The sequence below is a fragment of the Lycium barbarum genome, chromosome 12 (assembly GCF_019175385.1).
Source record: "Lycium barbarum isolate Lr01 chromosome 12, ASM1917538v2, whole genome shotgun sequence".
NCBI lineage: Eukaryota > Viridiplantae > Streptophyta > Magnoliopsida > Solanales > Solanaceae > Lycium > Lycium barbarum.
In genome coordinates, this window is record NC_083348.1 from 97,360,169 (window position 1) to 97,374,832 (window position 14,664).

The 14,664-nt window shown below is 33.7% G+C and overlaps 2 protein-coding genes across 3 annotated transcripts; one reads left to right on the top strand and one right to left on the bottom strand.

The window, feature by feature from the left end:
* Positions 1–392: 392 nt before the first annotated feature.
* Positions 393–2,237, bottom strand: LOC132625078 (uncharacterized protein At2g23090-like). Its single transcript, XM_060339854.1, has 3 exons — positions 2,081–2,237; positions 1,778–1,818; positions 393–654 (listed from the first exon to the last, which is right to left on the bottom strand). The coding sequence occupies exons 1-3, from the start codon at positions 2,151–2,153 to the stop codon at positions 535–537; spliced, it is 234 nt and encodes a 77-aa protein (XP_060195837.1). The 5' UTR covers positions 2,154–2,237; the 3' UTR covers positions 393–534.
* A 3,935-nt stretch (positions 2,238–6,172) lies between these two features.
* LOC132624881 (uncharacterized) lies at positions 6,173–12,950 on the top strand. Of its 2 annotated transcripts, none has more exons than XM_060339622.1 (9): positions 6,173–6,602; positions 8,099–8,243; positions 8,938–9,106; positions 9,507–9,765; positions 10,438–10,526; positions 11,337–11,519; positions 11,600–11,685; positions 11,821–11,905; positions 12,231–12,950. In XM_060339622.1, exons 1-9 carry the CDS (start codon positions 6,419–6,421, stop codon positions 12,363–12,365), a joined length of 1,335 nt encoding a protein of 444 aa, XP_060195605.1. In that variant the 5' UTR covers positions 6,173–6,418; the 3' UTR covers positions 12,366–12,950. The 2 variants fall into 2 exon arrangements, with proteins under 2 accessions (XP_060195605.1, XP_060195604.1); XM_060339621.1 differs by adding an exon at positions 7,780–7,933 and having other exon boundaries at positions 6,463–6,602; positions 11,821–12,950.
* Positions 12,951–14,664: the final 1,714 nt, after the last annotated feature.

Consider the following 14,664-nt stretch of genomic DNA (forward strand, 5'->3'; position numbering starts at 1 on the left):
TTCGCTACACATCTAACAAAACAATAAATTGAAAGAAGTTAATTCTGGAGTGTGCCACATCACACTCACAATTAACCAAAGCCTAACGCCAAATACATTGACAAAATTCCAAATTACTACTATAGCCATCTTCCTAGAAATAGTTAGTGATCAAATATTAAGAAATTAAAGTTTATATTCTAACAAAATTCACTCCATGAAATATATTAGTACTTTTTTTTGGTAACAGAAATATATATATATATATATATATATATATATATATATATATATATATATATATATATATTGGTAACAGAAATATATTAGTACTAGATATACCATATGTAACTATTTCCCTATTACTTACACCCAACATAAGAAACCAACTCAGTGCACGAAGCGGCTCAGAATTAAAAGTAAAACCATCCACTAACACAACTTGCCAGTCTCACAAACAAGTACAAATACAGAGTTCCACATCTTGCTTGGGTCGACACTTTTGCCACTAGTGATTGGAGATAATGCCAACATTTTCTACAAGAACACCTATGTTTATTTTTTGAGATGAGGGAAACAGGTAAAGAGATCAGATTTTGGATGTTTGGCCTCGGCATGTTCCCTGCACTTCACCTCCGAAGTTGTGCACATAAATGTCTGCATGCACACCTTGCACTGCCATCATCCGTAACAACCAGACAAGTTAGTCAAAGGATCAAAGCAAACAGCAATCAAGAAGACCAAATCCTACTAAAGCTATCTCGTGTTGAAGTAAAGCAAACAACATTTTTTAAGCAAACAGCAATCAAGAACACCAAATCCTACTTAAGCTATCTCATGTTGAAGTAAAACAAAGAACATTTTTTAAGGAAACAGCAATCAATCGTTAAACATAACTGTCATTCTCTACTTGAGCAATCTCATGTTGAAGGGAATCATAATGGTACTAGACAACATCAAATCCACCTAAGAGCATTTTCTGGAATAAATACAGAAATACTACGATATCGTGGAGGATAGCCTACAAGCTGGAAAAAGAAAAAAGAACGACCAAAAACAACCAAATAAGACATCAAAAGGGTGTGAAACCAGTATAACTTTAGAAGCAAATTCTCCAAATTCAGATCTTCAAATTACTAGAGAAAAGACAGGACTCACGTTGCCAGTATCTATATTGAAAGTTTGAAATAAACAGCACATATGCTCAATGGGCCAAATCACAAACATTTAAAGGAGATCACACGGTGGAACACATTGTTGAGGGCTGCCATATCGGATTGTCATTATGAAATACAAAGAGAATTACTTTGAACCTATACAAAGGAATTGAAGTACAAGACCATGACATTACCAACCCAAACACAATAATGAAAGGTTCTTGCCTTCAATATATGATGCCTCTCTGTTCTTGGAATAGATATATTTCTAAATTCCAATATATGTTCTCCTTACTCGAGGAGGTGGAGGAAGTCAAACTATAGGTATTATGTACCAATTGTATCACCAAAGTGACAGAAGAAGCAACATAAAGCAACCTTCCCAATTAACCTTTATCAAGTCTAGTCAAGAATTAACTATGCCTCAATCCCAAATAAGTTGGTGTTCTACGAAAATCCTATCCGTCCTGCTCTATTGAGGTCTACGCATCGTAGTCAGACCATTATTTCGCTGGCTTTCATCCTGCCACAATCCTACTCTTTATTTGGGCTTGGGACCATTTATGCCAAACAAGCTCAAATAGGTAGGATTCAATAACTACCCATCACATACAAAAATTGTGTAAACAAAAAGGCTAAACCTGGATATTCATGGCCTTCTTGTTCGTATCAAGTTGGCTTCCTGCATAGATCCAACGATTTAGAGAGTTAGTAACAAGACAAAGCTGAAGAAGATAAACTCAAAATCATAGGTCAGCATTCAAAACAATAAAGACACCCTCAGCCACGTTATGTTCCAAGAAGGGGATCGGATTGGGTTAAACCAAGGCTAAAATCGGGCTAATTGACCAATGGATCAGATGATTTAAGCCCATGATGATGTGGACGAAAGATAAATAAAATTGGTTGAGATCATTCATTAACGGGAGAGAAAGAGAGAGTACCTTTGGCTCCCTTGAGCTTCTCGGCATTCCTTTCACGAGCCATCTTCGCTTTCTGACCGTTGCCTCCACCCATGATTGCTCCAATGAGCTCCTCTGTTTCAGGCAAAAAAACGGAATAATAGCTGCAGGGGATACAGGAGTAATAAATATATACTGAAAGGACAAGTTTGGTCTTCTAACACCCCCCCTTTCTTCTAAATGACCCACCCATTGAACCAAAATACCCCCAATAAAAAAATGTGATACCAACATATTTTTAACGCACTTTTTTAATGCATTATATAAAACTGAGTTAACGTCCCTCATTAACATCCATTATTCAAACATTTTAAAAAATTTACAAAAAATAAAAATAAAAAAAATTTGCATAACGCAGCAAAATAATGCGCTATGATGAGCACTCGAATTTTGCTAACCTTAATCAATGGTTAGGTCAGTTTGTGTTGCCTTTTTGTCAAAATGTTCGTGTTTTGTGATAATAGCAATTAGGCAAACTTGTGTATTCCTATTCAAATTACTTCGTATCACCTTTTTAATTGACTTTTAATATCCTATAGAATTTTAGTTAACTTTAATATTTTGAATATTAGTTAAAGTTTTAATTATTATAGTTTATCCTACATTGAAATACTTTTTCAAGGAAATTTTTGGTTTTCAAAGGGCATAAAAGCCGATCAACATTTTGAGGATATTTTTGTCGTTCAACATTTAGCATTTCAATATTCATGTAAATTAGTTTCATAAATTTTTATAATTATTTTCTAAAAAAAAGTAAGACACTTAATTGATACGGAGGGGATATTATTTTTATTAAGCATAAGCTAAATCTTATATTTTATGTTTGGTTATCTTAAAAATAAATTATAACTATTTTATTTTTTTATAAAAAAGTAAGACACTTAAATTGATGCGAAGGGGATATTGTTTTCCCTAAGCATAAGCTAAGTGTTATATTGTCTTGTTGGCATAGAAAATGATTATAATTATTTTTGAGACTTAGCTTATGCTTACGAAAAATAATATCTCATTCGTATCAATTTAACTATCTTGCTTTCTTTTATAGAAAATGATTAATTATTTTTTAAGGCATCCAAAATATATTAGAAAATAATTATAATCATTTTCTAAGTCAACAAAAATATAATACTTAGCTTATGTTTAGAAAAAATAATATTCCTTTCATATCAATTTTAGTATATCACTTTTATTTAATTTTTATAATTAATCATTTTTTAAAACAACCGAAGACATAAGATTTAGAAAATAATTATAATCATTTTTTATGACAACAAAAAATACAACACTTAACTGATGCTTAGGAAAGACAATGTTCCTTCCGTATCAATTTAAGTGTCTTACTTTCTTTTATAGAAAATAATTCTAATGATTTTTTAAGACAATTAAAATATAAGATATAGCTTATGCCTAATAAAATAATAACCCCTTTGTATCAATTTAAGTGAATTTTTGAAACTAATTAACATGAATATTGAAACGCTAAAGGTTGAACGGCAAAAATAGCCTCAAAATGTTGATCAACTTTTATGCTCTTTGAAAACCAAAAATTTATTTGAAAAAGTATTTCAATGTTGGATAAAACTATACTAATTAAAACTTTAACTAATATTCAAAATATTAAAGTTCACTAAAATTCTATAAGCTATTAAAAGTCAACTAAAAAAGTGATACGGAATAGTTTGAATAGGAATACACAAGTTTGCCTAATTATTATTATCATAACACAAGAACATTTTGACAACAAAAAGGCAACACAAGCTCAACCTAACCATTGTTTAAGGTTAGAAAAATTTGAGCGCTCAGCATAGCGCACTATTTTGCTGCGTTATGCACGTTTTTTTTTTTAAATGTTCGGATAACGGATGTTAATGAGGGACGTTAACTCATTTTTATATAACGCATAAAAAAAGTGTGTTAAAGGTACTTTGGTATCACATTTTTTTCTTGGGGTATTTTGGTTCAATGGGTCTTTTATTGGGTCATTTAGGTTCCGGACTCCCCTTTCTTTAACACAACTGTCGGTTTTTCCTTTTTAACTCGACTTCGATGAACTTTAATTTCTCAATATTTAAAACATTAATTTAATTCACCTTGTGCTAGAACTTTAACTTCAGAGCCTGTTTGGCCAAGCGGCTAAAAACTGCTTATTTTAAAAAATATTTTTCAAAAAAAATACTTTTGGTTAGAAACTATTTGTATTCGGCTAATACATTTGAGAAGTGCTTTTGATTGTTTTTAATAAACAGATCGTGTTTATTTTCTTAAAAAATTGTTTTTGAGTGTTGAATTAAGAATAATGACAAGTTTTCACTTATGAAATACTTCAATTAAGTTTTTACTTTTATTTAATTAAAATTTAAAAGTACATATTAAAATTTTCAATTAATATACTACATAGATAAATATATAAAACATTAAATATTGATATAATATCAACATGATGATTTAAATATACTGAAAAACTATAACCAAAATAAAATTCAAAATCATTTCACAAATTTTAATTTAACACAAAGAATTATTAATTAGAAATTAATGGATCAATGAGGGATATACTTGGTAAATATGTATTTATGGTAGGGATATTTTTGTTTTGAAAAAGATAATTTTCTGCTTCTGCTTCTTTCAATAAGCAAAATTTTTCTACTTCTCCCCAACCACAGTAAAATTGCTTCTGCTTTTACTTAAAAACAGTTTTGCTAATTGGCCACACACCTCAAAAATTCAAAAAAATGATATTTCTAATAAAAGCGTTTTTGGCGTCAAAACCATTAGGCCAATCAAGCTCTTATTCCAACTTACCAAAACTTGAAAAAAGTCTAAAGCATACACTAACTTTAATTAATTTTATAATAAATGGTGTATGTTTAAAATCTAATATAAATAATTAATCTGAATCTATAAAAATGTGGTTTAGATTTAGAAAGTAAAACAAGAAGACAAATGCTCTAGCCAACTCTACGTTAGGAATCAACTATAAAAAGTTCTATAGAAAGTTTAAGTGATACAAAGAGTTAATAAATATAAAAATAAATGAATAACTACCGAACTTTTCCCACTATTTAGATTTTGAGTTCATTTGAGTTAGCTGATTAAAAGCATCCAAAATACAGTTAGTGCGGAAAATCATTTTTAGTTTGGATACAAGTGAAGGAACTGATAATAATTAGTTAGTGTGTATCAATATTTTTTTATGTTAAAATAACTGAAATGTTTTTGAAATTTCCTTTTTTACATAAAACAGAAAAGGGCCAAAATTACCCCTAAACTTTGGAAAATAGTTCATCGATACCCTTCGTTATACTATAGGATCAATTATTCCCTTACCGTTATATTACGGGATCAATCATACCCTTATGTGTAACGGTTGCCACGTGGCATCATTCCAGCCCTTCAAAAAAATTTCCCCTCAAAAACTGTTTTACCCAGTAAAATAAATTACCCCTTGGGAGACTCGGTGAAGCCGTACTATAGTCTGGTTCTTGCTTGTGCTCATGATTTTCTCTCAGATCGTTCGAAGCATGGTCACTGTCTTTCTATTTTGCTTGTTGCATTCAAATGTCATCCGTAGCTCTTGTGCAAAGTTATATGAATTGCAGAGGCATAGATTATATTCTGCTTATCAATTATTGGGATCTGTTTTACATAAAGCATGAAACTTGTTCTGAGTATCGTTCACTATGCTGTATGCTCAACTAAAATCATGAGTAGAACTTTTGAACCATTTACCCAACCAGTGCTTCATGTTTTGTTCGGTTGGATACTTCCATAAGTTACAAGAGAAAGAAAAAAGAAAACATCTCCTGCAAATACGTAGCTTATACATAAGGGGAAGGGGGATTTTTTTTTTAAGACATCTCCTGCAGATGGGGAAATTTTTTTTGAAGACATCTCCTGCAGATAAGGGGAAATATTTTTTGAAGGGCTGGGATGATGTCACGTGGTAACCGTTACACATAAGGGCATAATTGATCTCATAGTATAACGATAAGAGTATAATTGACCCTATAATATAACGAAGGGTATAGATAAATTATTTTTCAAAATTCAGGGGTAATTTTGACTCTTTTCGGTACATAAAAAAAATGAACTAAGAAGATCATTAGGAGTGAAATAATTTTAAAAAATTAAATATATAAATAACATGGTTAAGCTAGCGGGTACAATTCCTAGACCTTTTACTTGCTATCATGGTTGGGCTTTCTGTGGAATGGGCTTTGGAAAATAACCCGACTTGGAAACAGTTCGTGACAGGGGTACTTGAATAATCGAATCGGCGGTAATTGATCGAGTAGTATTTTTGAGATCCAGTTGTTAAGAATGGGAGTGATGGATGTATGGGAGCCAAATCCAGCACTGTGTTTATTCTTCTTCATATCATGTTGCCTCTCAATCTACTATTTGCCTAACACCACCAGAAGTTCTCCCGTCTTCGATCACGCGCCTTCCTCTTCTTTCATTCGTTTCCAGAGAAGCTTCCTCTTACTCTTTTCTCTTTCTTCAGGTAACCTCATTTTCCTAGCCTTTTTTGTTCAAACTTTTAAAATTAGCTTATTTTGGAAAGTGTCACTCTCGGTAAGACAGTCTGTTTTTAGCCAATTAATTTAAAAGCAAAGTACTTTTGAATCAAAACTACTAAAGAAAAACAACTTAGAGCCCGTTTGGATTGGCTTACAGCTTAAAGCTGTTTGCAGCTTATAAGCTGCTTTAGATAAACTAAGTCAAATGGGTCCAATTATTTTTTTGAGCTTATTTTAAGCATAAAATGACTTTAAGCTGGCCAGCCAAACACTCAAAAAAGCTGAAAACAGCTTATAAGCCAACTTATAAGCCAATCCAAACGGGCTCTTAGAGCCTGTTTGGATGGGCTTGTGCCTCTAAGCTGCAAACAGCTTATAAGCTAAAAAAAAAAAAAAAAGTTGGTAGTCTAACTCAATTTTTTTTTTTTTGGGCTTATAAACTGCTTTATATAAGCTAAGTCAAATGAGCCCAATTATTTTTTTGAGTTTATTTTAAGCACAAAATGACTTTAAGCTGACCAATCAAACACTCAAAAAAGCTTTAAGACAACTTATAAGTTGCTTATAAGCCAATCCAAACGGACTCTTACATTACTCTTCAACGTCACTTATTTTCACCTAAAAGCTCGGCCAAACGCCCCACAAGCACTTTTGGCCAAACAGGCTGTTTGTCTGCCCACGGAATGTAGTATTAGGAAATGTTATGTTCTAATTAACTCATAGAATCTAACTGCAGCTAAAATTGGTGCAAAGTAGTAAAATTTACATGTTTCCTTGTTTGCTGACTGTTACACTTCCTGTGTTCAAACTAAATGCAGTCGACTAATATTACTTTAAAAAGGGATTTTCCTTTGGGCCAAACGAGAAAAATGAAACCAAGCACTTTTGGCAGTTTCTGAGTTTCAAATTATTAACTTGGATAAGAAATGAACCTACTCTGACTTAGCTCAGGAATTGGTCAAGTTGACTTATGACAAACTGAAAAGTCTCAAACTAAACTAACTCATAATCTAGCATTTTATCAAGTTAGAGATTTTCTTTCTTTTGTGGATCACTCGGATAAATGGAGTTCACAAAAGTGGAGTATCCTGTATCAAATTCAAAGTATTCAAGACTCGATGGAAGCTATTCTAACAGATGGAGTTAAATGTGTTGATACAGCCTACAGGAAGCATTACATCGAATATGGAGTGTGAATTGAGATACTGATACAAGTTCTTCCCTTTATAATCTGTTTAGTAGCATATTATGCTATCTCGAGGCTGAGCTGACACCATAGAATTGTCAAATATCAATTTGACTTGATAGAGATATGGTAATTACTGATCATAGAGCAAATGTTAAGGTGTACACTCAAATCACATATTGCATCATACAAAGGCATACTTTTCTTTTTCATTACGTCCTCAACATAGTTAGTATATCTTTTTTATTATCAGCTTGGATTCAAAATCATTTATTATTTATTTAATTTTTACAGTGATGGAAGGCTTGCTGGCAGTGTTTGGAGAGTATGAACTGGTGTACCATGGTGTTAGTAGGGAGCAGATGGTCATCTCTCTATGTATTGGATATGCAGCTGCTCTCTTTGTTGGTACCTTTTTGGGCATGTTCTCAGATTTGATGTAAGGGCACTCTGCCTACTTTTCCATGTTTTCTAGATTCCTTCTCTATTTGCATAACCATTAAGGTTGGAAGTTGCTTAAGATCTACTTGAGGTCTCAGAAAAAATACGTTTCAGTTACAAGGATAACTAAAAGACTATTTTCTATTGCAATTCCCTCCATTATTTTCCTTGTGCAGGAGTTTTGTCTAATTTTTGGGAATTAAAGTAGCTAATGTTTCACTTTAATTAATCCATCTATTTAAAGTAACAATTAGATATTCGAATGAAATATCATGCAAGTGATGATCTTTTCTTTTTTACTTTATTTAAAAAAAAAAAAAGTATACTGCAAGTTTCCGTTTCGCCCTTTTGGAGTTCCATAAAGAATAAACTCACACTCTTAGAAACTCTTTGAAATGAAATAGAACTGCCATTTTGGGGTAGAGGGAGTATCAATTTGATCTTCATTCCTTTGATGCATTCTTTTTGGACTATGACATCTTTTTTCCTTCTGACTGTCCAACAAAGCTTGAATTGGATCTTTATGTTTGACCAGAATTTTCAAAATAAATGATTGTGCCATGATAATTAACATTATTATTTTCAATCGCTTACTGCTCTCAAATTGTGCAGGAGCACCATGAGTTAAATCATATTTTTTTTTTAAAAGCCGAGGTATGTCAAACTTATCATTGTGTTGCCTCTTCATGTAGTGGCCAGAGAAAAGTCTGCTTGTTGTTTTGCTTGCTGCATCTTTTTGTTTCCATATGGAGGATGGTTACTGGACATCCAAGTGTTTGGCTCACTAGCATCTGTCTCTCTCTCGCCTCTACGATATTCTTCTTCAACTTTGAGACATGGATGGTTGTTGAGCATGATAAGGTTTGTCTTAAGAGTCTTTTTTTGTTATTATTCTATGATTTTCTATTGCATGGGGGAAGCACAATTATGAAGGCTTGTTAACTCAAAATTCTCATCCGTTCTTTGAAATGAATGAATGTAGTAAATCTTTATTGAACAAAAAAGAATATGAACGAATGTAGTAAATGAAAAGGGGTTAGGGCGGAGGCGTGTGGATCTATAGTATTTTAGAATTGATTTCTTTGCCAACTACATTAGCCTATTTCAGACCTATTCATGCGGCCACTATAGCAGCATAGGTGATTACACTTGAACATTCTCCTTGCTCGGGTTGCCTTCATAGTCGGGTTTCAGATTTTTTGCACGACTTTGAATCTTTGATAGTAGAATAAGATGAGTTCTCCTTATAATGATTTTGCAGCTTGAGCAGAGGCAGGATTCAGTGAATGATATGTTTTGGTTAATGACTTTTGTTCAATCTTCATCTTTCATTGGAAGCCAAGTGGTTGGTAACTGGTTAATTAGTGGTCATGAAAAGACAAATTTGCTTGCTCCATCCAGTGCAGTGGTAATAATGGCTTTTAGTGCTCTGGCTTATGTCAGCCGAGGATGGAAGGAAGATCCAAAATCAATTATTCTTAAAGATTATCAGACTAAATTTCGTACATACATAGTCGGTGGTATGAGTCCTCCATTCTTGTGCTTCTGTTCCTTTCATATTTTGCCCTGTATGTGCACTCATATTGCATATATGCACCCAGAGTAATTATGTTAGCAGGAAGAATGTCATTGAACTTTTTTGTTGTCACAACATAAATGCGGGACACATTTTCATAGCTGATTGTGGCACTAAAAGAAATTTTAGAATGAATTCTGTGAATCTCACCAACCTGATTTCACGCTGTCCAGAATTTTCTCCGTCATTCTTTCCACCAAACTATGTGTAGCTACCTGTTTTCTCTTACTGTGATCTTGTTTTGGTTGGTCAACTTAGCTCAAAGTCATAAGTTCGTAATTGAGAAGTGCATGAAAGCATAACAGAGCCATAAAGCTGCAGAAAGTTGTCTTTTTTCTTTTTAATAAATACCACCACTTTGGTATGTCAGACAGCATGAGTATTCTTCTAATATAAATGAGGATGTACCTATTATCCGATTATATGTTATTCGAAGTGAAATGCTTAAGAAAATTAAAATGGTCCAATTTCAGAATTTAGAAGTATTTTGCAATATCTTAATATGGTAATGAGAGGGAAAAAATGCATCTGTACAGATACAGTTTTTGATGATTAATTGCATAATTGGGAGTGGTTGGGTGATCTCTTAATCTTTTCCCAATTGTATTCTTGGCAGATAAAAGGGTTTGGCTTTTGTCATGGACCCAAGCTACCGTCCACTTCTCAGTTGCAGTATTTTGGTTTATTTGGGCTCCAACCGTTGTGGTATGATTTTGACTAGCTTCCTGAAAAGGATACTGTTTCCGCGTTCATGACTTTCCAATTTATATGACTGTTTTCTCATGGAGAAGTAATCTAAGAGAAGTACCACAACAACAAAAACAACATACCCAGTGAAATCCCACACAGTGGGGTCTGGACAGGGTAGAGTGTACACAGACCTTACCCCTACCTTGGGGGGTAGAGAGGCTGTTTTCGGTAGACCCTCGGCACAAGGACAGACAACTAAGAGGAGTACGAAAGTTGTTAATCTACTTACATTCTTATACCTTAATTCTGAAGAGAGTAGTTGAGAGTTGGTAGTTGAAGTTAAGTATCTGAAACAACACGTTCTTGATTGGATTTAAAATGTTTAAAGTTACTTTTTTTTTTGGTTGGTATATTGTGTCTCAAAGTTGGAAGCAAGTATGTCAAAAAAAATGGATAGAGAGGAGGTATTCTAGTTACTACTTGATCAAAGATATTCATTAAGCTTTCTTCGGAAAGGTTGATGAAATCCATTCTCATACTGAGATTGAATTGGTATTGCCTGTTTGTGTGAGACTTCAGAATGTGGGCTGGTGGGTCTATACAAGTGATTTTGTAAAACCATCTTCCTGTCATTGAAATCCATGAAGTAGTCTTTTCTGGCCAATGTCTATGTTTCTCGAACCTTGTGAACATTGGTTTATCAGGATGAATACTTAACGATGAACATTGCATTTTCTTTCCCTGCTGAAATCCTATATCACCATATATATTCCTGGTCCCAAAAGATTGATATATTTTCTTCTAAAGGTTTGTTTGGATTTTTAGGCAGATGGGAGAGAGGTTTTCCTCGGTTTGATATACCCCTGTTTACTTGGTGCGAAAATGCTTGGAAGCACTGCATTTGCCTGGTTCTTCAGTGTCCCTTTATCACTCCGAACAGAGGAGTGCTTAGTATATGCCTGTCTTATTATGGGCTTCGTCACTTCCATTGTAGCTTTTGATTATCAGGTATCTTACGAGTTTTCTTTTCTTCAAGCTGTTCAAATATCAAGTGATGTCTTCAACCTTAATTTGCGAAATTGTTGCAGGACATCGAAATTCTTGTGATGCTATTCTGCATATTTCATGCTTGTGTGGGATTGGTTTTGCCTTCACTTGCCAGATTGAGAACCATGTAAACTATGCTGCACTTATAAATTTTTTATCAATCATGGCTTTAATATTGTGAAACTTGAGCTTAGCCTGCTCTCTCATATATTTGGCTGGAAACTTCTCTTACTCAAGTTCCTTTTCATCCTATAACATGCAGGTATGTGCCTAATGAGGTTCGTGGAGGAATGATGAGTTTATCGATAGCTCCTTCAAATGCGCTAATGTTGTTCCTTCTGATTCAGGCATGTTTTGTTTTACCTTATGTATTATTTAATCCATTATTTCATCAGAAGATATCCTCTTCACTGTTTATAGTGGTCCTTTATTCCCAGTAAAACTCATTTGAGGATTTAGTGCTTGAACTACATCTAGATGCTTGTTAATTGGAAAGTTAGTTTTCTAGGCATTATCCACATATTTGCAGTTAAGATAAATGCAAACAGTTTCTTTCAATCTATGTTGAACTTCAAGATAACGTTTTAATTGACTGTCTTCATCATGAGATACTTTTCTTTTCTGGTGATTTGATGAATATTTAGGTAATTTTGCTATTTTGAAATTTTGCAGAGAGGTTTCTACCAGAATATAGAAAATTCAACAATTATAGCTATGGCCGCTCTAGGTCTTTTTTCTGCAGCTGGATGCCTGTATATGTTAAAGCGGCTCGGGAAGCAACCACATCAGAACTGGCACAAATTATGACCTGTCCCATATTTTTGAAACTCTTCTATTCATGTGGGTGGATCCTGTAGCTGTATATAACTGGCCGGTTAGTTTAAAGATAAAAGAAACTGTAGCCTTGGAATGTGATGATGGGTGCAAATTAAGCAACATGCTCTCTCTGCAAATGGAAAATCAAGAAAGAGATATAGCCGATTTCATCATTCTATTATTCTCACATTGCTTAAGTAATGAGGTCCCGTGGGAGATCTCACTATGGAGTCCAACTTTTCTCTAGAGATACTTTGCAGATTGATGCCTTGAGAATGCTAAATGGACATTTTGTTTCTACTAAGTTTTGGGAAGGAGCATAGTATCAGAGGAGCAACGAAATGCACGGTGGCTTGGTTTGCATTATTTAACAGCTCTTCGGAATTCTGTGACCAGTGGAAAGTGTAGTTTCATATTCACAAATCACCAAATAGTAAGATGAGTTTTCTCTTTACTTCTTTTTTCATTTATTTCTTAAACAGACGTACAGGATCACTAGATCAGATCCTTTTAGTGTGTCCTCCAATTATTTAGTTGGATTGCAGATATTTTATAATTTAAAGAATGATTACGTAAGGAATGATTTCACCTAGGGGCATCTTTAAATAAATTTAGTGGGGATGCTAGTTTCGAATGTATGTGCCAGATTTCAGTTTCATTTAAAATGGATGAGGCTGACGGGGTATGGTCAAAGCACTAAATATGAATTCGCTTTCAATTTAATTTTTGGATAGCAGATAAAATGATGAATTTATTGAAATTGGAACTCTTGGCTAATAGGTTAAATTTGAGGACTGGAATGATTTGTCCAATTTCCTCTTGATTAGTTCCAAATGTCAACTCGTCACTTCAAATCGTTGGCTACTCTGCCTCCACCAATTGGCCGACCCACTAATTTTGTTTTTGTCTTGCATTGGAGGCCAATGAAGTTTGATTTGAGTCTACATTAACAGTCCAGTTGAATTAGGCAGTTACCTGTCTTTGTTTCTGGTACAATCTCTGCTGTCTTATGTAATATTTGGTTTTGCTTTGGAATAAAATTTCCTACGACTAATACTAGCATAACTTATACATGAAATTATATCTTACTTTATACAGAACAAGAAGTGAAACAGAATACATATACTAACACTACCAGAATTAAGATAATTCTTGACTTTGGTATCAGAATCTCTGCATAAAAATCTGAGTATCTCTTTTAGTTTTGGCATAATTATTTATGTATTGTTAATTTATTGTAATCTATTCATATCCGTGAACCAAAGTCAATTATAATATTTTCTTCACTAAAGTGTCCTAAGTGGCGCTGATTTAAACTATTATTGAAGAAATAAGATCTCTCGGTCTCTTACAATTTCAATAGAAGAAAATGTCTTTTTTAAATCTCTTATGTGTTTTTTCTAGATCTCTTATGTATAAAAAATGAAGATTTCTTGAAAAATAGTCATAAAACTAAAAAAAGTTTGTAAAGGACCAAAAAATTACTATTGTGGTGTGACAGACTGTTCTTGCCGCTTGAGTTAGGGAGTTACTTTCGTGATACTTTTTACAATTTCAGCCATACAGCAATGCTACTAGTATAGATGTCATATCTCAACCATCATCCTATGAAATGGGAAAGCCAATTAATATTGAAATTAATGATTGCTTACTCAATTGTGTACCCATTTTCCAGTTGCATGACATGATAGCAGAAAGTACCTATTGAAGTTGATAAACATCATAAATCCATAGCCAGCAATGAATGTCATTATTTAATTGTGTACAGGTGCTCAGAGACGTAGCCCAATAATAACCATTAATTCGACAGATCAATCATTCCTCTCTCTGAAGCACTAGTGTGTGAAGTTAATGACCCAGTGTACCATTATAGCCTTGTTTTTCCGGTATTCATAATAGCTGTAGATGAATCAAATTCAATGTGGCTACCTAAGAGTCTAACGCCTTAAGCTGAAACAGGAGAATAGAAGACAGTTATGTTTCTGAGTGAGCGCGAACACGAGTCTTTTTTAATGCAGAAATCCACCAAAAGGTGGATATTTGGGTTTAGGCTTGACCCTGGACTGGTATATTATCAAAAAGAATAGCACACATTAGATAAGAACGAGTTTAGCTGACATAATAGCATCAGTGGCGGACCCAGGATTTTGAGTTCGGGGGTGCTGGATCCAGGAATTTTGAATTCGGGGGTGCTCTATTAACTATTTATATCTGTTTCCTTTATATTTTCTATACAGCTATATACTCCGTAACTGAATTTAATGGGTGCCGGAGCACCCAATAATTGTAC

Excerpts from the sequence above, each read along its gene's own strand:
- LOC132625078 (XM_060339854.1), bottom strand. The coding sequence starts at position 2,153 with ATGGGTGGAGGCAACGGTCAGAAAGCGAAGATGGCTCGTGAAAGGAAT. Across the intron at positions 1,819-2,080 it reads GAAGCTCAAGGGAGCCAAAG|GAAGCCAACTTGATACGAAC; the intron begins GTACTCTCTCTT and ends GGATCTATGCAG. Across the intron at positions 655-1,777 it reads AGAAGGCCATGAATATCCAG|TGCAAGGTGTGCATGCAGAC; the intron begins GTTTAGCCTTTT and ends GGATGATGGCAG.
- LOC132624881 (XM_060339622.1), top strand. The coding sequence starts at position 6,419 with ATGGGAGTGATGGATGTATGGGAGCCAAATCCAGCACTGTGTTTATTC. Across the intron at positions 8,244-8,937 it reads GGCATGTTCTCAGATTTGAT|TGGCCAGAGAAAAGTCTGCT; the intron begins GTAAGGGCACTC and ends CTCTTCATGTAG. Across the intron at positions 10,527-11,336 it reads TTTGGGCTCCAACCGTTGTG|GCAGATGGGAGAGAGGTTTT; the intron begins GTATGATTTTGA and ends TTGGATTTTTAG.